This window comes from Chenopodium quinoa, unplaced genomic scaffold, assembly GCF_001683475.1.
Source record: "Chenopodium quinoa cultivar QQ74 unplaced genomic scaffold, ASM168347v1, whole genome shotgun sequence".
In the NCBI taxonomy this organism is placed as follows: Eukaryota; Viridiplantae; Streptophyta; class Magnoliopsida; order Caryophyllales; family Amaranthaceae; genus Chenopodium; species Chenopodium quinoa.
In genome coordinates this window covers 5435345-5460862 of record NW_018745448.1, presented here as the reverse complement: position 1 = coordinate 5460862, position 25518 = coordinate 5435345, and the positions used below count along the sequence as shown (strand labels likewise).

At 45.1% G+C, this 25518-nt stretch overlaps 1 protein-coding gene across 1 annotated transcript; it reads left to right on the top strand.

Annotated features, from left to right (window-relative positions):
* The first annotated feature begins 2108 nt into the window (after nt 1–2108).
* On the top strand, nt 2109–4301 carry LOC110713839 (aldehyde oxidase GLOX-like). The gene has a single exon (XM_021892274.1). It carries the CDS (start codon nt 2402–2404, stop codon nt 4157–4159), a length of 1758 nt encoding a protein of 585 aa, XP_021747966.1. The 5' UTR covers nt 2109–2401; the 3' UTR covers nt 4160–4301.
* The last annotated feature ends 21217 nt before the right edge of the window (nt 4302–25518 follow it).

Here is a 25518-nt window from a genome sequence, read left to right as displayed (position 1 = left end):
ATTAATGAAAGAATAATACTCCCTCCGTCCTAAAAAGAACGACCCATTTGGCCAAAACTTTGTCCCAAAAAGAATGACCCATTTGCATTAAAACACCACCACATTGCAACAATATTTGTGCAAAATTAGCTTCTCCATATAAAAATTTCATTTTTCATGTTATTTTATTACTTTCTCTCTCTATTTTTTTTTACAAACCCCATGTAAATTTATCTTTCCAATATACTTTTACTTCTTTTTACTTAACTTCCTTAATACCCGCGTAATCAACCCAAATGGGTCGTTCTTTTTGGGACGGAAGGAGTAAGTACAGAGTAATAATTGTCCTAAAAAAAGTATGGAGTAATAATTTTCTAATCAATAAATACTTCAAAAACCATAGTTAGTAGCCTTAAAAATCAATTTACTAGTTACAACTTACAAGATTACACCTAATAAACAACAACTAATTTTTCCAAACATCCATATTTATAAACATTCAATATTACTTAAATAGGATCTTGCTAAATAGCGCCCCGGAACGTTAGATAAGGATAAATTATATTGATTGAAATGGTATTAAGCTAGGAATTCATGACAAAATCACGCGTTGTTTGGTGTAATTAATGTTAATTTTACTCTAATATTTGCACTTTAATTCTCTTATTTAACGCCCCGGGGGAGCTCATTTGCTTTTGCCTTCCAACATTTATATAGTCAAATACGATACACTATGAAGTTCGTTAACTAAAAAATGCCGGACAGATATTACTTATTCTTATTCTTTTGTTCGGACTTATCTCTTAACCACTTCAGGTCCCGTTCACTTCACTTATTTTTGTTGAACTAAAATTATAATTAATGAACTGGAATTAAATTTGCTGAACTTAAATATTAATTTTATTAAATTTAAATTAATGTTATTGAATTAAAATTACGTTTGTTGAATTGAAATAATTTTTACTAATTTTCATTTATATTTATTCTATAAAGTTACCGGTTTTTACTGAGCTGAACTTATTTTTACTGAACTTATTTTTGTTAAACTGAACTTATTTTTTCAGAACTGAAATATTTTTTAGAATTAAAATCATTTTTACTAAATACGGAGTATTATTTTTATAAGGTGAAGTGGAGAGGGCCACAATATCGAGGATCAATATTTCATCTATAGTCCTAGGGCCACAATATCGAGGATCAATATTTCATCTATAGTCCTTATATTTTTTCTAAGGAAAATGATTAACATGAATGAGTCTAAAAATTGAATGTCTCATTTAATTGAATTTCTTAATGAGTCTTGATGCCACATTTGGCCTTTGACTTCTACTTATTTTTAAACTGAAATTATTTTTGCTGAACTGAAATTATTTTTACTGATTTTCAGTTATATATTTCTTTTTTAAAGTTGCTAAATTTTATTGAACTGAACTTATTTTTACTAAATTGAACTTATTTTTGCTTAATTGAACTTATTTTTACTGAATATTATTTTTGTAAGGTGAAGTGAACAGGGCCAAAGAGATACCCATTCCTAAATTGATATAATTACTAATAAACATCCATTATATTATTTTTGAGCTTATATTTTACTTTAATATCGGTAAATTCCTAGTTAATACGGATTATTAATAACTAGAAATATAATGCGTGAAATAGATTGTCATTATCTCATTAAATTACTACCGAGTATAAATGATTGTTTGATTGAAATACAAATATATGTTGTCTTCATGTTGAATTTGATTTAGGGTTTGTAAACTGATTATGTTCGTAACAAAATTTACACTTAATTCTTAAGAAAATACTCCATCGATCGATCTCAAATTAGTTGTCTTACCATAGGACTTTCTAAATATCTTGATCAGAATCCTCACTACGCATAACAAAAAACAATTAACACATGAAACATTGCTAGATTAAAGAAAAAGTATGCGAAAAAATATACATGCTCATCGATCTCATCATACAAGCATATCTTAAAAGCTTAAAAGAGTAACGAATCAAATAACTTGAGAGAATACAATTGTAGAAAGAATAATAATCATTAATTACTTGGAGCTGTAACATTGGCATAAACAGCTCCGTAACAGTAAAGCCAGTAATTAGATAGGCTGAATAATAAAGTAGCCAGCCCTAATAAAGGATTATAAGGCGCCATAATTACACCACCTCTATGATTTTAAAATTTTCTTCCAACTTAACCAAAAATCTCGTCCTCCTTAAAAAACAGAGAGATGACTTAGATTTATTTTTAACATTATTTCACGGATCATCCGACCCTTTTATTTTTAATCTAACAACATTTCCCGTGTTTCATTCCAATTAAACCCCCTTTCCAAATTTATCATAAACCTCTGCTCATTTTATAAATAACATCGAAATAATTCACAGGATTGAAACATTCTCTTAACAAATAACAATGGTGGGTTTTATTATCAAGAAAACCATTTTCTTGATTTTCTCTCTCCTCCTTTTTACGCTTTCTTTCTCCTCCCCTCTTCTTCCGACGCTTCCTGATGTCTATTTTTCTGACGAGGATTCTTTCTCTGGCGTCGGGATTCCTCTGGGTAAGTGGAGTTTACTTCAGAAAAGCGTCGGAATTTCTGCAATGCACATGCAACTTTTAAACAATGATCAGATTGTGATATTCGATCGTACTGATTTTGGGCCGTCTAATCTCTCTCTTCCCGCCGGAAAATGCGTCTCAGACGATTGCACAGCGCATTCGATACTCTACGACGTCGCTTTGAATACATTCCGCCCTCTCACGGTGGTTTCCGACACATGGTGCTCCTCCGGGTCGGTGGACCCCACTGGGAAATTAATCCAAACCGGGGGGTACGCGCAGGGTGAGCGTGTCATTCGCACGTTCACCCCGTGCTCACGACCCTCGGGTGTAGTCGTCCCGTGCGATTGGGAGGAGCTCGAAGTCTCTCTCTCCTCCCGAAGATGGTATGCGTCGAATGTTCTCTTACCCGACGGCCGCGTAATCATCGTAGGCGGCCGTGGGTCCCACAACTACGAGTTCTTCCCTAAACCACCGGGTCAACTTGGCGGGAGATTCCCCCTCCAATTCTTGTTTGACACGTGGGATGGTCGTAACAAGGAGAACAACCTCTACCCTTTCTTGCACCTCCTCCCTAATGGCAACCTCTTCATCTTCGCCAACAACAGGTCAATAGAATTCGATTACGTCACCGGACACGTCATCAGAAAGTTTCCGATTATGCCCTCGTTAGCGAGACGGAATTACCCTTCCACCGGCTCCTCCGTCCTCCTCCCGATCGCCGGAAACTCCTCGTCACCCGACATCGAAATCTTGATCTGCGGCGGCGCAAGGCCGGAGTCCTATGACTTGGCCAAGAACAAGAGTGTCTACGTGGCAGCAGCACAGTCCTGCGGGCGTATGGTAATCACTGACAGTAGCCCACACTGGATCATGGAGAAGCTCCCTATGCCACGTGTCATGCCGGATATGATAATGTTACCCACAGGTGACGTACTCATCATCAACGGCGCAGGGAATGGGACCGCCGGTTGGGAAAACGCGGATAACCCGGTTTTAAACCCGGTTTTGTACAGAACCTATGAACCCGACCCGACCCGGAGGTTCGTTGTTCTAAACCCGACAAAAATACCCCGCATGTATCACTCCTCTGCAGTGCTTGTATCTGATGGGAGGGTCATCATTGGCGGGTCAAACCCGCATGTAAATTACAATTTTACCCCTGGTGTAAGATTTCCGACGGAGTTGAGCCTAGAATCATTCTCACCACCGTACCTTGACCAGCAATACGCCGTGTTACGACCGTCAATCTTGGCCGTTGAAACGGAGAGCATGGTAGTAACGTACGGTCAGATGGTGTCAGTGACGTACGTGTTGGGGATGTACAAAAGAGAAGAGGCAGAGGGAAATGGAGGTGGTAGTAGTAGTAGTAGTGTTAAGGTGACGATGGTGCTACCGCCTTTTACGACACATTCCTTTGGGATGAACCAGAGGTTGTTGGTGTTAGGGGAGGAGAGAGTGGAACAGCTATCGACGTATGCGTATAAGGTTACGGCGAGGGTGGCCGAGAGTGTGAATGTAGCACCACCAGGGTATTACTTGTTGTTTGTGGTTCATTCTGGGGTTCCTAGTCGTGGTGTTTGGGTTCAACTTAAACGTCCTAGTTCTTGATGAATGGTGGTGGAGTAGCTTAATTAGTGATTGTTTTATACTTTTATTAGGGGATGGGCAATTCTTTGGTTTGTTAAATCAATGTCATTTGTAAAAGTGATTGATCTGGATAAATGAATATTGGTAAACTAGTTTAGCTATACATGTGTTTTGCTTTTAATTTTAATTGTCAATATATCAATCGGTCTACATCTAATTAATATAATGAGTCCCTATAAGTAAGGACTAAATCCTAGATTATATAATTGTCAAACTGAATACTCTCAACTTCTCAAGTAGTTAACTTAGGCTTACATTTACTTAGACATCCAAGTGCTCCTAAGTATACAAGATGATATAAAGTATAGTTCTCTATGAACCTTACAATGGTTAATGGTTGTTAGCACAAGAAGTTTTAAGTAAAAAAAAAAAAAAAAGAGAGTGAGTATTGAAAGGTTATCAGTAGTGTTATGGATTAATAAAAAAAATTAATTGTTTTTGACGGGTAATAAAATAATGATAGAAATTAATTGTAAGTAATATGCACTTGTCATTCGTCGTCATAAATAGAAGTTAGGGTATGGTATCCTAACTTCTAGTTTACCAAAGTCTTTGTTCTCCTCTTAAAGAATTGATAAATATATATAGTAGATTAACTTTACAATAAGGGTCTTTTGTTTTTATTGAACTGAAACATATAATAATGTAAATGGCCTGGGTAATTGTGAAAGGTCCAATACACACTTAAATCTATAAGATAAGAAATAGATGGAGAAAATCTTTTTCTTTTTTTTTTATAATTACAATTAGTATTTCACCGTATATAAAATTATGTTAGGACATACTTCCTCCGTTTTTAAATACTCGCTCCATTTTCTTTTTTCAGCAGTTTTTAAATACTTGCTTCATTTTCTTATTTGAAATTTTTTTACAATATTTAATTCATTTCTCTCACCTAGTGGACCCAACATAAATCATATTTTATTACTTTCATATTTTCTCCCCTCCAATTCTCTCAACTACTTTTTAAAAAAAAAAATTACTTTCTCTCATTTCTCCTAAAACTTCACGTATTGAAAAATGGGGCAAATATTTAAAAATGGAGGGAGTACATAAGAGCTAGTTTACCAATAAAGATACAGTAATCAATTTTAAATATACCCTAGCTAATGTTGGGATAAATTCTTTGCTTTATCCACAAGTCCCATATCCTATATTGTTTTATGATATTAAGGGGTTGCCTCAGTTGCTGATTATACTTTGACAAACCTCACTGACGTAACAATAACAAATAATTAAGTTAAATCATAATATTTGAAAAATTTAAGCAAGACGTTACATCAACCAAAGAAATGAGCATGTAGATGAAGACAAATGAAAGATGTTAATGTCTTCCATCATCAAAATAAATAAATAAATAAATGATAAAGTCAAGGCCAAAATTGTATTTTGCTAGTAAAAAATTACCTCTATGTTCATACAATTGTAAATAATTAAGCAGATTTCAAAACATTTTGACTAAAACTGCCTATTGCTTGGCTAATAAGCCAAGGGAAAACCAAAGAACTTTGATTAAAGAAATGAAATGCTTTTGTTAGGTGTTTTGTTGATGTCCTCCTCCTTGTGAGTTTCTGCTATTATAGGCAAATCTTAAGGGAACATTGCCCTGACCTTTGAGCCCCGACCTTTGAGCCTTTACCGTTCAACGGTTCCTTGTCCTTTGCCGGCAATTGCTTCCTTATTTGAACATGTTTGAATCAATAATATCATGTGCTTGACCATGCTTCTTTTAACAGTGTGGGATTCAACAATATTAGGGTGTCTCCTTTATGCCTATGGAGTCTACATTACTATTGGACCCATAAGTTGGTATCTCTAATCATACCATCGCCCGTAGGTTCCAAGTCAAACCGTTACTTATTAAGTCGATCAAGCCTTAATCCAATCTTCATTAAGATGGTCGAAGTCAACCAATTAAAAGTCAAAAGAAAATTTAATTTGGGTGTAATAATACCTAAATAAAAATAACTTTATTTCAATTTAATTTCATCATCAAGATAGTCTTTCATGGTAAATGAGATACAAAGTACGTGCATTAATGCATTAATATGTATGAGTTCGTACATTTAGTTACGGGAGTTTAAAAATTGGTTTAAACTAATAAAATGAATCTCTTAGCTTATTCTAATAATTTGATTTTTGAACAGTTAGATATAGATTTTCGCTACCCAATCCACTCGATCAGATTGAATCTACTTTATGCCTAAAATCCTTTAGAATGATTAATTTTCTGTTTGAACTTGTTGTAATGATTTTTAATGTCATTCTTTATTTTGTACAAGGTTTTCGAAAAAGGATTGAACTATTAGTTTTCATATCACTATATAAAGTATTTCGTATAAAATAATGTCTAAAATCATTTCAAACTACGCTAGTTAGGGTTAGGATTGTTTTTGTTGATTTGGTCAGATCTTAATCTTAGCCTAAATTCTACAATATTCGGGTCTTGAATTTCCAAGTTTTCGATCTTTTTGTCGATTTGGTCAGATCTCGATCTTAGCCTAACTACTCTAGCTAGTCTTCGAGTCTTGAATTTTCAACTTTCCAAGTCTTCAATTTGGTGCAATTTGGCCTAGTCTTGCATCAGTAAACAACCTTAGCTCTAATTAGATGTGTCAGGCTTTATAATTAATCCGTTCAATGATATGATTTAATTATTTAAATGAGCACTTAGCTTGCAAGATCCAAAGTTCCTTGAATGTCATTAAACTTTTCCCTAAAAAAAAAAGAATGCAATACCCTATATTTCTTAATACTAGGGGTCTATCGTGCGCGATATGACTAGCCCTCTGAGAAGAGTTATTGCAGCTGTCACTAATGCTCTGTGACTATATATATATATATATGTATATATATATATATATATATATATATATATATATATATATATATATATATATATATATATATATATATATATATATATATCAATATATGGTGTTTTGGGTGTTTTTGTCCCTCGGGAGAGTTACAACACGAAGACTGATCCGGCGTGAGTTGTACCTGCAAAACAAACGGAGACACCGGTTGGGTGGTGCTCCGCCTCCGACGAACAAGTTAGTAACTTGAAGGGAGAGAAAAAGGTGCGGAAATTTAGGTGGGTATCTGCTCGGATTCCAAGCTCAGATGTCTCTATCACAGGGACAGTTTGTAATAAATGGTAAAACGTGCCCTCCAAAAGAGGGGAATCTCCCTATTTATAGGGTCCTCGGGATTTGTGCCCCTGATTAGGTCACTGAACCCTATTGGTGGGCTGCGTCGCATTGCGGCTTTCTCGGGATTTAGGCCTGAAGGCCGCCTTTCCTCCCAGTTTTCTGGAGTGACACGTGTCAAGCAGGGATAGGTCCACCTTGGGCCATCCTGGGGCTGAAACGTGTCACCCTCTGATTGGACCATGTGGCGGGGTAAAATTACCCTAAACATTTGCCCCTCACAGATGTGACGTGGCACGCCACGTGGCATCTGTGACACGCGTCACGCTCCGGTTGGTGGTAATTTTACCACCAAAAAGTAATCGTTCATCTTCCGAGTAAATTACGGGAATGCCCCCGCATTTACCCTCCATATATAGCTGTTTACCCTCATCATTTTGTACGTTTACAAAAATTTTCAAGAGAGACAACTTTGAGAGAGCAGAAGTCATCCGTTTGAGTCAAGCGCAAGCGAGAAAACTCGTTCTTCGTCAACCCTGCCGGACCCGTCTATCTTCAGATATCAAATCTAAAGGTACTGTCTCTGCCTCTCTCAGCTCTTTTTCTTGTTTCACCGCTTGTACATATTTCTTGAAATAAATGGATGCATCACCAACACACACGGCACAGCCTAGGTTAGAATCCAGCCGGTCATCGGGGACGGCTGAGTCTAAGACTGGGAGTACCGTCTCAGGGTGTTGGGACCAACCTTTTGCTTGGATTTCGACCATTTATGTGTCTGTGCAGGACACAATGGCTCGGACTATGCAGACGGCTGTCGTTCTGGATTACCGAAGCGAGGGCTCAGGCGACCAAACGCCTGAGGGAGATGCGTCTGGTCAGAGAAACCAGACGGCTCTAGAGAGATCCCCTCCGCGTGCCCCTTCGACTCCCGCAAATTCCTTTTTGGAAGAATGCGACCAAGGCGACGATGAAGCCGTCTCAGATCCTTTGCCACAGAATGAGGAGGAGACGGAGAGCGACAGCTCCGCCTCCACTTCTGAGAGCTGTGACGACTTGCCACCGCTTGAGGATAGCGAGGAGGAGAGAGGAAGAAGTGGAGTGAGAAGAACGACCCCTTCAAAATTCACGTCTCTGCCAAGGACAGGAGACAAATGGAAGACAACTTGAAGAGGTTTACACAAATGCACCCGTTAGGAGACGGGTACAGAATCAGATTGCCGCCTGAGGACGGCACTATCGTCTGGGAAGATGATCAACAGAATGCCAATAGCTACTTCGGCTGTTATGAGGCGGCGTTCAAGGCCGGTCTTCGCTTTCCCCTTCACCAGGCGGTGAAGGCAATCTTGAGAGGCTATGGCCTCGGAGTCTGGCAACTTACCCCCAATTCTTGGGCAAACATTTTGGGGTATGTTGCCGCCTGCGAGCTCCAGGGGCTCCATCCCGGCTGGGAAGCTTTTACTAAGATGCATTATCTTAGCCGAAGCCCAGGCGGCTGGAGGGCGTGGTACACTTTAACCACGTATCCCCAATACATGATGACCTTAGACAAGGTCTCCAAATTTGACGGCTGAAAGCACAGGTTCTACCTGATGTCGGATCCCAGCAAGCGGGAGAACTATGAGTTCCGCTAGTACAATAAGAAGCCCGACCTGATGGGCCGGAAGTGCGCTCTTCCCCGGATCCCAGATGAGGACTTTGACAAAATAATTGAGGTAGACTTTTTCGGCCTCACAGACGCGACCTTGTTAACCGGGGAAACAATAAAAGTCCCCAAGAACTAGATCCCTAAGAGCGCCTGGTTCAGGGACGAGTGTTTCTTAGCCGCCTGCGGGCTAGGAAACATGTTTACCAAACGTATGCACCTGAGTTCACATCCGCATGTAGTACTTTTGTATCAGAATTGATTGATGATATATTGACCAATCTTTTTCTTTTTGCAGAAGAAGCTTTAAGCATGATGCAGACGGAGAAGACACCCAAGCGGTCCTCTACAACCATCCGCAAGGAGCTTGCGGAAAAACATGCGGCCGCAGAAAGATCTCAAACGGGCCAGGGAGGACTCCGCCTCCACCCCTAACAAGACCAAAAAGTCAGCCTCCGCCCTAACTCCTGGCGCCTCAGCCGGGAACCAAAAGATGCGGATAGGGGGGCGAAACGAGAGGATAGGCGACAGTCTGTGCCTCGACCTCGTCAACCCCTAATCAGCAACCGGGGGGTTCACCACGCCTGCAAGCGGCTCCCGCTTGGCCGGCTCTGAAGGTAAGAACCCATTTGAATCCCCGCCTGAGCTGGGGTGGCCTTTGCGAGTGAAATCCCACTCCCAGCAGACGTCATCCTCAGATGGTCGGCAACAGATAGGTGCTGCCTTAATTTTGCACTCATCACCTATTGATTATGGTGCAGATCAATCTCCCCGCTGGCCAGACGTCGAGAAGCATGCTAAAGCCATGCTGGAGGCGGTGAGCAAGAAGGACAAGAACGCTATCCCTGGGATAGAGACGTTTAACCTGGAACGAATCTTGTTCCTTCTGGCTGAGGTAAGATAGATAACAACTCTTTCCAAGTGCTTTACTCCGCCTGCAATACTAACTTGATTTGTTTTTGCAGGCTCTGCTGCGGGTAGACGGGCTTAAGCGTCCTTATTCCCGCAAACGGGAAGAGGTAAAAAGGGCCAAGAAGTCTGCCACAGACGCTGATAATGTTGCTTTATACTCCACTATCGTAAATGAACTTGAAACTAAAGCAATCACAATGACACAGGCGTCGAGAATTCAGCAGCTGGAGGCGGATCCGAAGACGGCCACCCAGCGGGTGAGCGACGCTGAGATGGCTCAGGAGAAGGCGGAGGAGGCCCAGAAAAAGGCAGATGAGGGCCTCAAGAAGGCTGACGAGGCGCTCAAGAAGGCCCAGGTGGACCTTGGCACACTCCAAGGTGTTTCTGAAGAGAACACCAACTTAAAAACCAAGGTTGAGAAATTGGAGCAGGAGGCGGCCCAAGCTCAGATAAACTTTGCAGCAATCCTGGAGGCGGAGCAAAACCGCCTGGTTGCTGAAAGCGATGCTGACAACGATGTTAGGATGAAGATCGCCTGGGCTGCCTTGTACCCAGACAAGGATTATGGCATCTGGGCACTGGCTCACAGGTACGCCGAGGACGTGGTGTATTTGAGAGAGAAAGGTGAGCCAGAGCCTGAGTCCTTTGACGCCTGGGCTAACGCCAACACTGAGCATCCCCCGCCTGAGCTACCCGGTCCCGGTGAAGCACAAGAGATTCCCTCGGATGATGAGGAAGAGGACCAGGAGAAGCCGCCTGCAGGCCAGAAGTGATTTTTCAGCGGTAGTATGCCAACTCTTTTTTTTTTTTAAGCTTTGCTTTTCCGGCCTGCGTGCCGAGTATCCTTGTATTTACCGACTGAGGAGCAGGGTTAATCAACAATTTCTCTTTTCTCCCGGACGGGGTCCGGTTAACATTTGATCCACTACAACCGTTTGGTTGGGTGGACTTTTAATGAATGCACCGACTGAGTCGGTTTTGATCATTTTTGGATTTCAATTTTGGCATTTTTGTGTATATTCCTGATTTTTGCCTAACTTATCAAAAGCATGTCTAACTTATCAAAAGCATGCGGCGATTTTTTTTCCTAACTTATCAAAAGCCGGCTATCCTTGCCCCTGGACGGCTGTGTAGTTGGTTTCAAATGGAGTTGGTTGATTGACTTGGGAACGTCTGATGCTGCAAAGAGCATGATACGTTTGTAAGTCAATCAATCACAGTAGTGATTGCCCCAAACCAAGTGCACAGCCGTACACCAACAGGCGTTCCATTCACTACCTAAACGGTTTTTTCCCGTCTTGGTAGAGATTGCATAGCCATTGCACACCTCCTTTGCCCCAATTGGGATAGAAAGTGCAATTTTTGGAATAAATAACCTAAGTGAGAACTTCAGCCGGTGATCGACTGATGCCTAGGGGCATCCGGTATTCGATAACTTGGTCGTTCTTCACAAATCATTCTGGTCAGACGGCTATGAGTTGACCAATTCGGTCGTTCAGTTTTTGCCGTCTGCATAGGTACGTAGAACTGACAAATAGTCTGTTCTCTGCGACGATTGCACCTGGAGAGGTGTCGCCGGATGCCTTTGTCCATGTTGGGACAAGCGGTTTTTTAAAATAAGCAACCAGCCGGCTGTTTTAGCTTTGGTCTTGTTTAAGACCGGTTGAATAGCCACTAAGCGTTTTTGTGCTTAGCTTTTAATCGGATCATTGTTACAACATTAAATTTACATTAAGTGTCAAACTTAGTTATTTTAAACAAATAAGCCCGTCTGGGTATTACCTAGACGGACAGACAATTATTAAATCATACCAAGTATCAAACTTAATTAGGTAAATGAAGAATCCGTCTGAGTATTACCCAGGCGGATAATCAAAACAATTTTGCAAACAAAGTCTGAATTTCTCATTAATTGACTCACTGTTTACAAAAAACTTACATTCTCAGAAGTAGTACTTTTTCAAGTTGTCTACATTCCAAATTCTGGGCAGGCGCCTGCCGTCTGGGGTTTCCAGGCGGTAGGTGCCATCTCTTACTTCTTCATAGATCCGGTAGGGTCCTTCCCAATTTGGGGTTAGCTTTCCCAACTCATTGGCCATACCGATTGCCTCCATTTTCCACAACACTAAGTCGTCAACTTTCAAAGGACGCTTGTGTACTTTCTTGTTGTAAGCTCTGGTCATTCTCAGGTGGTAAATCTCATGACGCAAGGCGGCATTGCCCCTGCGTTCTGGGAGTGAATCCAATGCCAGGCGCATTGCTTCCCAGTTTGCCTCTTCATCATATAGCATGACTCTGAGAGTCGGCTCGTAATGTTCAATGGGCAAGACGGCTTCAGCACCGTAAACCATGAGAAATGGGGTTTCACCGGTTGCCCCCTTTGCTGTTGTCCGGATGGCCCATAGGACATGGATTAACTCTTCTGCCCACAAGCCACCGGCTCTTTCAATTTTCTTCTTAATTCCGTCTGAGATAAGTTTGTTGAAGGCTTCAACTTGGCCGTTTGCTTGGGGTTGGCCGACTGATGCAAAACAGCTTGAGATCCCTTGATCTCCCAACCAAGTTTTAAGCTGAGGCGTCTCAAACTGAGGACCATTATCGAACACCATAGACATAGGTACTCCATACCGGGTGATAATGTTCTTCCAGATGAAGGAAATTACGTCTGAGGTCTTGATGTTCTTAACCGCCTCAGCCTCCACCCACTTGGTGAAATAATCCACAACCACCAAGATGTAGCGCTTTCCGCCTGGAGCAGGCGTGTAAGGACCTAAAATGTCCATGCCCCATTTTGCAAACGGGATTGGGCTGTGGATGACCGTCAGATCAGTAGCCGGACGGTGAATAAGTTTGCCAAATTTTTGGCACTTGTCACATTTCTTCACCAACTCCTTGGCGTCTGCCTCAAGAGTGGGCCAAAAATAATGTCGTCTGGCTCTGACGACTAGGGACCTTCCGCCTATGTGGGAGGTGCAGAATCCCGAGTGCAAGTCTTCGAGAACTTCCTTCCTCTTTTCTGGGGTGATACATTTCAATAGAGGCTTCAGAAAACCCGCCTTGAAGAGTTCTCCGTTTCTCAATTCGAAGCTTGTAGCTCGCTTCTTCAGGACGGCTGCCTCCTGTGGCGAATCAGGAAGTGTATCGTCTGAAAGGTAGTCCCGGATGCCATCCATCCAGGTAGAGCTTCGGTCAAGAATTCCAATGGGGTCTTCATAGATTCTTCTTTTTTCAAGTACTTCCTAGAAGACTGACCGAGGCGTATCATGGCAGGCGGAAGATGCCAGTTTTGACAATGCATCCGCCTGGTTATTGTCCGACCTAGGCACTTAATTCAGACGGAATTCCTCAAGTGCCCCAGCCTCTTCTTTGACTGCCTGAAGGTATTTGATCATAGCCGGATGAGTTGCCTCATATTTTCCCTCATACTGGCTAATGACCAACTGTGAATCAGAGTAGGCGTCAATTTTCATTGCCCCTTCCGCCTTACACATACGGATACCGGCTAGCAGGGCTTCATATTCCGCCTCATTGTTAGAGGCCTGAAACTTGAACCGTAGTGCATACTCATATCTGTCCCCTTCAGGAGACTCGTAGATTACACCTGCACCACAGCCGTTTTTGTAGAGCTCCCTTCTACATACACTTTCCAAACCTGATCAAGATTATCCTGAGCCACCGGACGGGTCATTTCAACAATGAAGTCGGCAAACGCCTGACCTTTCACTGCCTTTCTTGGTTCGTAAGTGATTTCAAGACTTTGCATTTCAATAGCCCATTTCAACATTCTCCCGGATGACTCCAAGGTGGACATTGGCCGCTTGAGTGGATGGTCGGTGTAAATCACCACCGGATGTGCCAGAAAGTAAGGCTTCATCTTTTTGAATGCCATATACAAAGCAAGGCAAAATTTTTCAACCATGGGGTACCGGAGTTCAGCATGTTTGAGAACATGGCTAATGAAGTAAACTGGGAGCTGAACGCCGTCTCGCTCAGCAAGGAGAACGACACTGAGAGCGTGATCTGAGATGGCTAAATACATGTATAACGTCTCCCTAGGCAAGAGACTGACCAGCCTAGGTAGAGAATGCAAATGTTCTTTTAACTTCTGGAATGCCATCTCAGCATCGTCTCCCCATTCAAACCTGGTCTTCTTCCTGATTGTTTGGAAGAAGTAAAGGCATTTGTCGCCTGACCGACTTAGGAACCTCCCCAAGGCGGCCAGGCAACCAGTGAGTCTTTGAACTTCCTTGACAGAATGGGGTGACTTCATGTCAATCATCGCCTGTATCTTTTCGGGGTTAGCCTCTATCCCCCTTTGATCAATCAGGAATCCGAGAAACTTACCAGAGTCAACACCAAAGACGCATTTCTTTGGGTTTAACATGACCTTATGCCGCCTGAGGGTGGTGAATGTTTCTCGGAGATCAGCAAGGTAATCCGCCTATTGCTTGGATTTGACTATCATATCATCAATGTACGCCTCCACATTCCTCCCAATTTGATTAATGAAGACCGTATTAATCATCCGTTGGAAAGTGGCAGGCGCATTTTTCAAGCCAAACGACATCACAGTATAACAGAATAACCCCAAATCAGTGACAAAGGTCGTCTTCTCTTGATCTTTCTTCCAGAGGGGTATCTGATGGAAGCCAGAGTAGGCATCCATAAAGCTCATCAAGGCGTGACCGGCTGTAGAGTCGACCAGACTGTCGATCTTTGGAAGCGGGTAATTGTCCTTTGGACACGCCTTGTTAAGGTCTGTGTAATCAACACACGTGCGCCAGGTCCCATTCGGTTTTTTAACAAGGACCACATTGGCCACCCAGTCGGGGAAATTACAAGGCCAAATGAACCTGGCGTCTAGCAGCTTTTTGACTTCGGCAGCTACCGCCTGACTTCTTTCCTCGCCGTGGTTTCTTTTCTTTTGCCGGATGGGCTTCTTTTTGGGGTCCACGGCGAGTTTGTGGACAGCGAGATCCGGGCTTACGCCTGGCATCTCTTCCACTTTAAAGGCAAAAATGTCTTTGAATTCTTTCAGCAGAAGGTGCAATCTTGCACCCAGCGCAGCATGGGCAACCGTCCCAACCTTTACAGCACGCTCTGGACGGCTGTCATGTAGAGCGAGGTCAATGTTTTCACCAGCGGGTTGGGGACGGAGCTCGTCTGACCGTTCACCGGTCAATGATTGCTATTTTTTCTCTTTCTTCACCTCCACCAGCAGAGGTGCCTTTCTTTTCTTCCCGACTGCTGGTGGGGCAGGTACTGGCTCGGCATCCTTGACATTGTCAAGGTCTATTGGTTCCTGGCCGCCTGGGGCCACAATATCTTTGACGGCTGAGAGATAGCACTCCCGGGCCGTCTTCTGATCCCCATTCAAGGAACCAACAGAGCCGTCATCCCTCTCATACTTGATGAGCATGAGAGACGGGATGATTACCGCCTTTTCTTCGTTGAGAGTTGGCCAACCAAGGATAATGTTGTAGGCGAACTACTCCTCAACGACCAAGAATCTGACGACAATATGTCGTCCCTTGCCTTTCTCTCCCAGCCGGATGGGTAAGTCAATTCTTCCGGCTGGGTATACCATCCCACCCCCAAAACCAACCAGGGGGTGGGTGACCGGATGCATGCTGCTGACATTGTATTTCAGCTTTTGCAGGCACCGGAGGCTGATGATGTCTGATGAGCTGCCGGTGTCAATAAGGATCCGTCCAACCAGCTGGTTGGCAACCTTACATTCAATTGCGACCGGGTCATCATGCTGACTGTTTTGGGTGTTTTTGTCCCTCGGGAGAGTTACAACACGAAGACTGATCGGCGGGAGCTGTACCTGCAAAACAAACGGAGACACTAGTTGGGTGGTGCTCCGCCTCCGACGCACAAGTTAGAAACTTGTAGTGAGAAAACGATGCGGAAATTTAGGTGGGTATCTGCTCAGATTCCAAGCTCAGATGTCTTTATCACAGGGACTGTTTCTAATAAATGGTAAAAACCTGCCCTCAAAAAGAGGGACATCTCCCTATTTATAGGGTCGTTGGGATTTGTGCCCCTGATTTGGTCACTGAGCCCTAATCATTGGTGGGCTGCGCCGCTTTGCGGCTTTCTCGGGATTTGGGCTTGAAGGCCGCCTTTTTCCCCCTAATTTCTGGAGTGACACGTGTGAGACAGAGATTGGTCCACTTTGGGCCAACCTGAAGCTGACACGTGTAGTCCTCTGGTTGGACCACGTGGCGGGGTAAAATTACCCTAAACATTTGCCCCTCACAGATGTGACGTGGCACGCCACGTGGCATCTGTGACATATGTCACGCTCCGATTGGTGGTAATTTTACCATCAAGAAGTAACCGTTCACCTTCCGAGTAAATTACGGGAATGCCCCTGTATTTACCCTCTATAAATAGTCGTTCACCCTCATCATTTCGTACGTTTACAAAAAAATTTCTAGAGAAAGAACTTTGAGAGAGCAGAAGTCGTCCGTTTGAGTCAGGCGCAAGCAAGGAAGCTCGTACTCCATCAACCCAGCCGGACCTGTCCGTTTTCAGATATCAAATCCAAAGGTACCGTCTCTGCCTCTCTCAGCTCTTTTTCTTGTTTCACCACTTGTACATATTTCTTGCAATAAATGGATGCATCAACAACACACACGGCACAACCTATGTTAGAGTCCAGCCGGTCACCTGGGACGGCTGAGTCTAGGACTGGGAGTGCCGTCTCGGGGTGTTGGGACCACCCTTTGCCTTGGATTCCGACCATTTATGTGTCTGTGCAGGACACAATGGCTCGGACTATGCAGACGGCCACTGATCCGAACTACAGAATCGAAGGCTCAGGCGGCCAAACGCCTGAGGGAGAAACGTCTGGTCAGGGAGACTAGACGGCTCTGGAGAGATCCCCTCCTCGCGCCCCTTCAACTCCCGCTGATTCCTTTTTGGAAGAGTGCGACCAAGGCGGCGATGAGGCCGTCTCAGCCCCTTTGACCCAAAATGAGGAGAAGACGGAGAGCGACAGCTTCGCCTCCACCTCCGAAAGTAGCGACGATTTACCCTCGCTTGAGGGTAGCGAGGAGGAAGAGAGGAAGAAGTGGAACGAGAAGGACGATCCCTTCAACATCCATGTCTCCGCCAAGGACCGGAACCAAATGGAGGAGAACTTGAAGAACTTTACACAAATTCACCCGTTAGGAGACGGGTATAGAATCCGGGTGCCGCCTGAGAACGACACCATCGCCTGGGAGGATGATCAAGAGAACGCCAACAGCTACTTCGGCTGTTATGAGGCGGCGTTCAAGGCTGGTCTTCGCTTCCCCCTTCATCAGGCGGTGAAGGCAATATTGAGATGCTACGGCCTTGGAGTCTGGCAACTTACCCCCAATTCTTGGGCAAACATTTTGGGGTATGTTGCCGCCTGCGAGTTCCAGGGGCTTAACCCCGGCTGGGAGGCTTTTGCTAGTATGCATTATCTTAGTAGAAGCCCATGCGGCTGGAGGGCATGGTACACTCTAACCACGCATCCCCAATACATGATGACCTTGGACAAGGTTGCTAAATTCGACGGCTAGAAGCACAGGTTCTACCTGATGTCAGCTCCCAGCAGGCGGGAGAATTATGAATTCCGCCAGTACAATAAGAAGCCCGACCTGATGGGCAGGAAGTGCGCTCTTCCCCGGATCCCAAAGGAGGATTTTGACAAGATCATTGAGGCAAACTTTTTCGGCCTCACAGACGCAACCTTGTCAACCGGGGAAACAATAAAAGTTCCCAAGAATTGGATCCCCAAGAGCGCCTGGCTCATGGATGAGTGTTTCCTAGCCGACTGCGGGCTAGGACACATGTTCACCAGACGTATGCGCCTGAATTTATATCCGCCTGTAGTGCTTTTGTATCGGAATTGATTTATGATATTGACCAATCTTTCTATTTTTTGCAGAAGAAGCTTTAGATATGTTGCAGACGGAGAAGACACCCAAGCGGTCCTCTGCAGTCATCCGCAAGGAGCTTGCGGAAAAAGCTGCGGCCGCACTCAAGGCCAAGGTAAAAACGCCTGACCCTTTCTTAGATTGGTCTCAAAGCTTATTTTCCCCGGATGCTAACTTTAACTTGGTTATTTTCGCAGGGGGAGAGGTTGGAAAGACTTTTGAGAAAAATCTCGAACGGGCTAGGGAGGAAACCCCCTCCATTCTCAACAAAACCAAAAAATCCAACTCCGCCTTAACTCCTGGTGCCTCCGCCGGGAATCAACAAATGCGAATAGCGGGGCAAAATGAGAGGGTAGGCGGCAGCCTGGGCTTCGACCTCGTCAACCCCATATCAGCGACCGGGGGGTTCACCACGCCTGCAAGCGGTTCCCGCTTGGCCCGCTCTGAAGGTAAGAACCCTTTTGAATACCCGCTTGAGCTGGGGTGGCCTTTGCGGGTGAAATCCCACTCTCAACAGACGTCATCTTCAGACGGTCGGCAACAGATAGGTGCTGCCTTAGTTTCGCACTCATCACGTATTGATTATGGTGCAGATCAGTCTCCCCGCTGGCCAGACGTCCAGAAGCATGCCAAGGTCATGCTTGACGCCGTCCAGAAGAGGGATAAGGACAACGTCCCTAGGATAGAGACGTTCAATCTGGAACGCATTCTATCCCTTCTGGCTCAGGTAAGAGACTTGACAATTTTATTTTTTCCCAAGTGTTTTACCCCGCCTGCAATACTCATACCGCTTGCTTTTTTGCTGGCTATGCTGCGGGTATACGGGCTCAAGCGTCCTTATTCCCGCAAACGGGAAGAGGTAAAAAGGGCCAAGAAGTCCGCCACAGACGCTGATAATGTTGCTTTATACTCAACTATTGTAAATGAACTTGAAACTAAAGCAATCATAATGACACAGGCATCAAAAATCCAGCAGCTGGAGGCGGATCTGAAGACGGCCAACCAACGGGCGGGCGATGCTGAGACGGCCCAGAAGAAAGCGGAGGAGGCCCAGAAAAAGGCAGATGAGAGCCTCAAGAAGGCTAATGAGGCGCTCAAGAAGGCCCAGACGGACCTTGGCACACTTCAAGGTGTTTCTGAAGAGAACACCAAAATGAAGACCAAGGTTGAGAGGCTGGAGAAGGAGGCTGCTCAGGCTCAGACAAACTTTGCAGCAACCCTGGAGGAGGAGAAAAACCGCCTGGTTGCTGAAAGTGATGCTGACAATGACGCCCGTATGAAGATCGCTTGGGCCGCCTTGTACCCAGACGCGGATTATAGCGTCTAGGCACTAGCTCACAGTTACGCCGAGTATGTGGTGTACCTGAGAGATAGAGGTGAGCCAGAGCCTAAGTCCTTTGATGCCTGGGTCAACTCCAACAATGAGCCCCCCGCGCCTGAGCTACCTGGTCCGGGTGTAGTAGAAGAGATTCCCTCAGATGATGAGGAAGAGGACCAGGAGGCACCGTCTGCAGGCTAGAAGTGATTTTTCAGCGGCAGTATGCCAATCTCTGTTTTTATTTTTTCTTTATTTCTGCGGCAGTATGCCAAAACTTACTTTTCCGGCCTGCGTGCCAAGTATTTTTGTATTTACCGGCAGTGGAGCCGGGTTAATTAACAATCTCTTTTCTCCCGGACGGGGTCCGGTTAACATTTGATCCACTACAACCATTTGGTTGGGTGGACTTTTATGGAATGCACCGACTGAGTCGGTTTTAATCATTCTGCGTTTGCGTTTGAATTTCAATTTTTGTATTTTTTACCTAACTTATCAAAAGCATGTGGCGATTTTTTGCCGAGCTTATCAAAAGCCTGACTGTCCTTGCCCCTGGACGGCTGTGTGGTTGGTTTCAGATGGAGTTGGTTGATTGACTTGGGAACGTCTAATGTCTAATGCTGCAATGAGCATGATACGTTTGTAAGTCAATCAATCACAGTAGTGATTGCCCCAAACCAAGTGCACAACCGTACACCAACAGGCGTTCCAATTACTAACCAGACGGAGTTTGTCTGTCTTGGTAGGGATTACAGCCATTGCACAACTCTTTTGCCCTAGTTGGGATAGAAAGTGCAACTTTGGGATAAATAGCCTGTGAGAACTTCAGCCGGTGACCAACTGATGCCTAGAGGCATCCGGTAATCGGTAACTTGGTCGTTCTTTACAGATCATTATGGTCAGACGGCTATGAGTTGACCAATGTGGTCGTTCAATTTTTGCCGTCTGCATAGGTACGTAGAACCGACAGATAGTCTGTTCTCTGCAACGATTGCACCCGGAGGGGTGTCGTCGGACGCCTTTGTCCAGATTGGGACAGGCGGTTTTATAAAATAAGCAACCATCCGGCCATTTAACCTTTGGTCTTGTTTGAGACCGATTGTATAGCCACTAAGCGTTTTTGTGCTTAATTTTTAATCGGACTGTTACGACATTAAATTTACACTAAGTGTCAAACTTAGTTATTTTAAACAAATAAGCCCGTCTGGGTATTACCCAGACGGACAGACAATTATCAATTCATACCAAGTATCAAACCTAGTCAAATCAACAAAGGATCCATTTGAGTATTACCCAGGCGGTCAAGCAATTATAACCCTTACTAAGTGTCAAACTTAGTTAGTTATAAAAGAATCCGTCTGAATATTACCCAGGCGGAGAAATGAAAATGATTTTGCAAACAAAGTCTGAATTCTCATTAATTGACTCACTGTTTACAAAAAACTGATTCTCAGAAGTAGTATTTTTTCAAATTATCTACATTCCAAGTTCTAGGCAGGCGCCTGCCGTCTGGAGTTTCCAGGCGGTAGGTGCCGCCTCTTACTTCTTCATAGATCCGGTAGGGACCTTCCCAGTTTGGAGTTAGCTTTTCGAGCTCATTGGCCCTACCGGTTGCCTCCATTTTTCGTAACACTAAGTCGTAAACTTTCAAGGAACACTTGTGTACTTTCTTGTTGTAGGCTCTGGTCATTCTCGGACGGTAAGTCTCATGACGCAAGGCGGCATTGCCCCTGCGTTCTAGGAGTGAATCCAATGCCAGGCGCATTGCTTCCTAGTTTGCCTCTTCATCATATAGCATGACTCTGAGAGTCGGCTCGTAATGTTCGATGGGTAAGACGGATTCAGCACCGTAAACCATGAGAAATGGGGTTTCACCGGTTGCCCCTTTTGCTGTTGTCCGGATGGCCCATAGGACATGGATTAACTCCTCTGCCCACAAGCCACCGGCTCTTTCAATTTTCTTTTTAATGCCGTCTGAGATTAGTTTGTTAAAGTCTTCAACTTGGCCATTTTCTTGGGGTCGGCCGACTGATGCAAAACAACTTGAGATCCCTTGATCTCCCAACCAAGTTTTTAGCTGAGGCGTCTCAAACTGAGGACCGTTATCGAACACCATAGACATAGGTACCCCATACCGGGTGATAATGTTCTTCTAGATGAAGGAAATTACGTCTGAGGTCTTGATGTTCTTAACCGCCTCAGCCTCCACCCACTTGGTGAAATAATCCACAGCCACCAAGATGTAGCGCTTACCGCCTGGAGCAGGCGTGTAAGGACCTAGAATGTCCATGCCCCATTTTGCAAACGGGATTAGGCTGTGGATGGCCGTCAGATCAGTAGCCGGACGGTGAATAAGTTTGCCAAATTTTTGGCACTTGTCACATTTCTTCACCAACTCCTTGGCGTCTGCCTCAAGAGTGGGCCAAAAATAATGTCGTATGGCTTTGACGGCTAGGGACCTGCCGCCTATGTGAGAGGCGCAAAATCCCGAGTGCAAGTCTTATAGAACTTCCTTCCCCTTTTCTGGGGTGACACACTTCAACAGTGGCTTAAGAAACCCCGCCTTGAAGAGTTCTCCGTTTCTCAACTCGAAGCCCGCAGTTCGCTTCTTCAGGACGACTGCATCCTGTGGCGAATCAGGAAGCGTACCGTCTGAAAGATAGGCCCGGATGCCATCCATCCAGGTAGAGCTTCGATCCAGAATTCCAATGGGATCCTCATAGATGCTTCTTTTTTCAAGAACTTCCCAGAAGACTGACCGAGGCGTATCATGGCAGGCGAAAGACGCCAGTTTTGACAATGCATCCGCCTGGTTGTTTTCCGACCTAGGCACTTGATTCAGCCGGAATTCCTTTAGTGCCCCGGCCTCTTCTTTGACTGCCTGAAGATATTTGACCATAGCCGGATGAGTTGCCTCATAGCTTCCCTCATACTGGCTAACGACCAATTGGGAATCAGAGTAGGCGTCAATTTTCATGGCCCCTGCCGCCTTACACATACGGATGCCGGCTAGCAGGGCTTCATATTCCGCCTCATTGTTAGAGGCCTGAAACTTGAAGCGTAGTGCATACTCAAATCTGTCTCCTTCAGGAGACTCGTAGATTACGCCTGCACCACAGCCGTTCCTTGTAGAGCTCCCGTCTACAGACACTTTCCAAACCTGATCAAGATTATCCGGAGCCACCGGACAGGTCATTTCAACAATGAAGTCGGCAAACGCCTGACCTTTCACTGCCTTTCTTGGTTCTTAAGTGATTTCAAGACTTTGCATTTCAATAGCCCATTTCAACATTCTCCCGGATGATTCCAAGGTAGACATTGGCCGCTTGAGTGGCTGGCCGGTGTAAATCACCATCGGATGTGCCAAAAAGTAAGGCTTCAGCTTTTTGAATGCCATATACAAAGCAAGGCCAAAATTTTCAACCATGGGGTACCGGAGTTCAGCATTTTTGAGAACATAGCTAATGAAGTAAACCGGGAGCTGCACGCCGTCTCGCTCAGCAAGGAGAACGGCACTGAGGGCATGATCTAAGACGGCTAAATACATGTACAACGTCTCCCTAGGCAAAGGACTGACCAACCTAGGTAGAGAATGTAAATGTTCTTTCAACTTCTGGAATGCCGCCTCAGCATCATCCCCCCATTCAAACCTGGTCTTCTTCCTGATTGCTTGGAAGAAGTAGAGTCATTTGTCGCCTGACCGGCTGAGGAATCTCCCCAAGGCGGCCAGGAAACCGGTGACTCTCTGAACTTCCTTGACAGAACGGGGTGACTTCATATCAATCACCGCCTGTATCTTTTCGGGGTTAGCCTCTATTCCCCTTTGATCAATTAGGAATCCGAGAAACTTCCCAGACTCAACACCAAAGACGCATTTCTTTGGATTCAACATGACCTTATGCTGCCTGAGGGTGGTGAATGTTTCTCGGAGATCAGCAAGATGATCCGTCTGTAGCTTGAATTTGACTATCATGTCATCAGTGTACGCCTCCACATTCCTCCCAATTTGATTAATGAAGACCGTATTAATCATCCGTTGGAAAGTGGCAGGCACGTTTTTCAAGCCAAACGGCATCACAGTATAATAGAACAACCCCTGATCAGTGACGAAGGCCGTCTTCTCTTGATCCTTTTTCCACAGGGGTATCTGATGGAAGCCAGAGTAGGCATCCATAAACCTCATCAAAGCATGGCCGGCTGTAGAGTCGACCAGACTGTCGATCTTTGGAAGCGGGTAACTGTCCTTTGGACACGCCTTGTTGAGGTCTGTGTAATCAACACACGTGCGCCAGGTCCCATTCGATTTTTTAACAAGGACCACATTGGCCACCCAGTCGGGAAAGTTACAAGGCCGAATGAACCTGGCGTCTAGCAGCTTTTTAACTTCGGCAGCTGTCGCCTGACTTCTTTCCTCGCCGTGATTTCTTTTCTTTTGCCGGATGGGCTTCTTTTTTGGGGTCCACGGCGAGTTTGTGGACAGCGAGATCCGGGCTGACGCCTGGCATCTCTTCCACTTCAAAGGCAAAAATGTCTTTGAATTCTTTCAGCAAAAGGTGTAAGCTTGCACCCAAGGTAACATGAGCAACCGTCCCAACCTTTATAGTACGCTCTGAACGGCTGTCATCTAGAGCGAGATCAATGTTTTCACCAGCCGATTGGGGACGGAGCTTGTCTGACCATTCACCGGTCAGTGATTGCTATTTTTTCTCTTTCTTCACCTCCACCAGCAGAGGTGCCTTTCTTTTCTTCCCGGCTGCTGGTGGGACAGGTGCTGGGTCGGCATCCTTGACATTGTCAAGGTCTATTGGTTCCTGGTCGCCTGGGGCCACAGTATCTTTGACGGCTGAGAGATAGCACTCCCGGGCCGTCTTTTGATCCCCATTCAAGGAACCAACAGAGCCGTCATCCCTCTCATACTTGATGAGCATGAGGGACGGGATGATTACCGCCTTGGCTTCGTTAAGAGTTGGCCGACCAAGGATAATGTTGTAGGCGGTCAACTCCTCAACGACTGAGAATCTGACGACAATATGTCGTCCCTGGCCTTTCTCTCCCAGCCGGATGGGTAAGTCAATTCTCCCGGCTGGGTAGACCATCCCGCCCCCAAAACCAACCAGGGGGTGGGTGACCGGATGCATGCTGCTAACATTGTATTTCAGCTTTTGCAGGCACCGGAGGCTGATGATGTCTGATGAGCTGCCGGTGTCAATAAGGATTCTTCCAACCAGCTGGTTGGCAACCTTACATTCAATGACGACCGAGTCATCATGCGGACGGCGGACGCTGCCCCTGTCCTTCTCAGTGATCAAAACGTCTGGGAAGGAGGTGCTTGCAGACGCCTGCTCATCATCATCCTAGTCCATCTTTCGAAGATGGCTCTTGGTGCCCCGGATGGTAGGGCCACCACAGGAAAACCCGCCTGCTATTGTGTACACCGGCTCCTTATCGGTATCCGAGCTACTAGCAGGCTGGGGGTAGTCTTAGAGGACTGACCCTTATTCTTCTTCTTTGCCCCGGCTGGGGACTTAGAAATGTAGGACTTCAGCATTCCCTTGTCAGCCAGACGGTCCAACGCCCGTTGAAGACTGAAGCAGTCATTGGTGTCATGGCTAACCTCCTCATGGAACTAGCAGAATTTATTTTTGTTCCGTGACTGAACGGAACTCTTCATTGGATTTGGCTTTTCAATGGACAGCCGGTCCTTAATTTCTAGGAGGATGGAGTTGCAGTCCTTGTTAAACTCGTACTTGGGGACGTACGGTTTAAATTCTTTCTTTTTCTTCTGGGACGGTTGGTCATAGTCACTAACCGCCCAGATTTCTTTTCTTTTCTTGCTCTCTTCTTTATTTTTGGCCGGCTGAGCAGGCCGGCTGTCTTTATGTTTGTCAGACTTCTTGGAGTCTGACTGATTACTAGGCGAGCAGAGGTCGGTTGCTTGAATGTAGCTTTCCGCCTCCCTCAGGGCCGCCTGTAAAGTGAAAGCCCCTTTTCTGACTAGGTCAAACTTAAAGGTCGACCCGTCTCTCAGACCCTTGAAAAGTCTGTAAAGGCTACTTCATCAGACAGTCCCTGAATCTGAATTATGATCAGATTGAACCGCCTGACATAGGAGCGCAACCCTTCTATCTCTCCCTGCTTAACGGTGCTCAAGTCAAGACTTGTTTTCTTAGCAGGGATGTTCATTGAGAAGTTGGAAGCAAACGGGAAGGAGAGCTTCCTGAAATTGTCAATGGACCCGGCTGACAAGTTGCCAAACCATTGTTGGGCAATGCCCTTCAATGTAGCCGGGAAGCATCGACACCAGGTGGCGTCATCCAACCCCTGTAGGTACATGAGGTTGGTGTATGCCATAAGGTGATCTTCCGGGTTGGTGGTACCAT

Coding starts and splice junctions, on each gene's coding strand:
- LOC110713839 (XM_021892274.1), top strand. CDS start 2,402: ATGGTGGGTTTTATTATCAAGAAAACCATTTTCTTGATTTTCTCTCTC.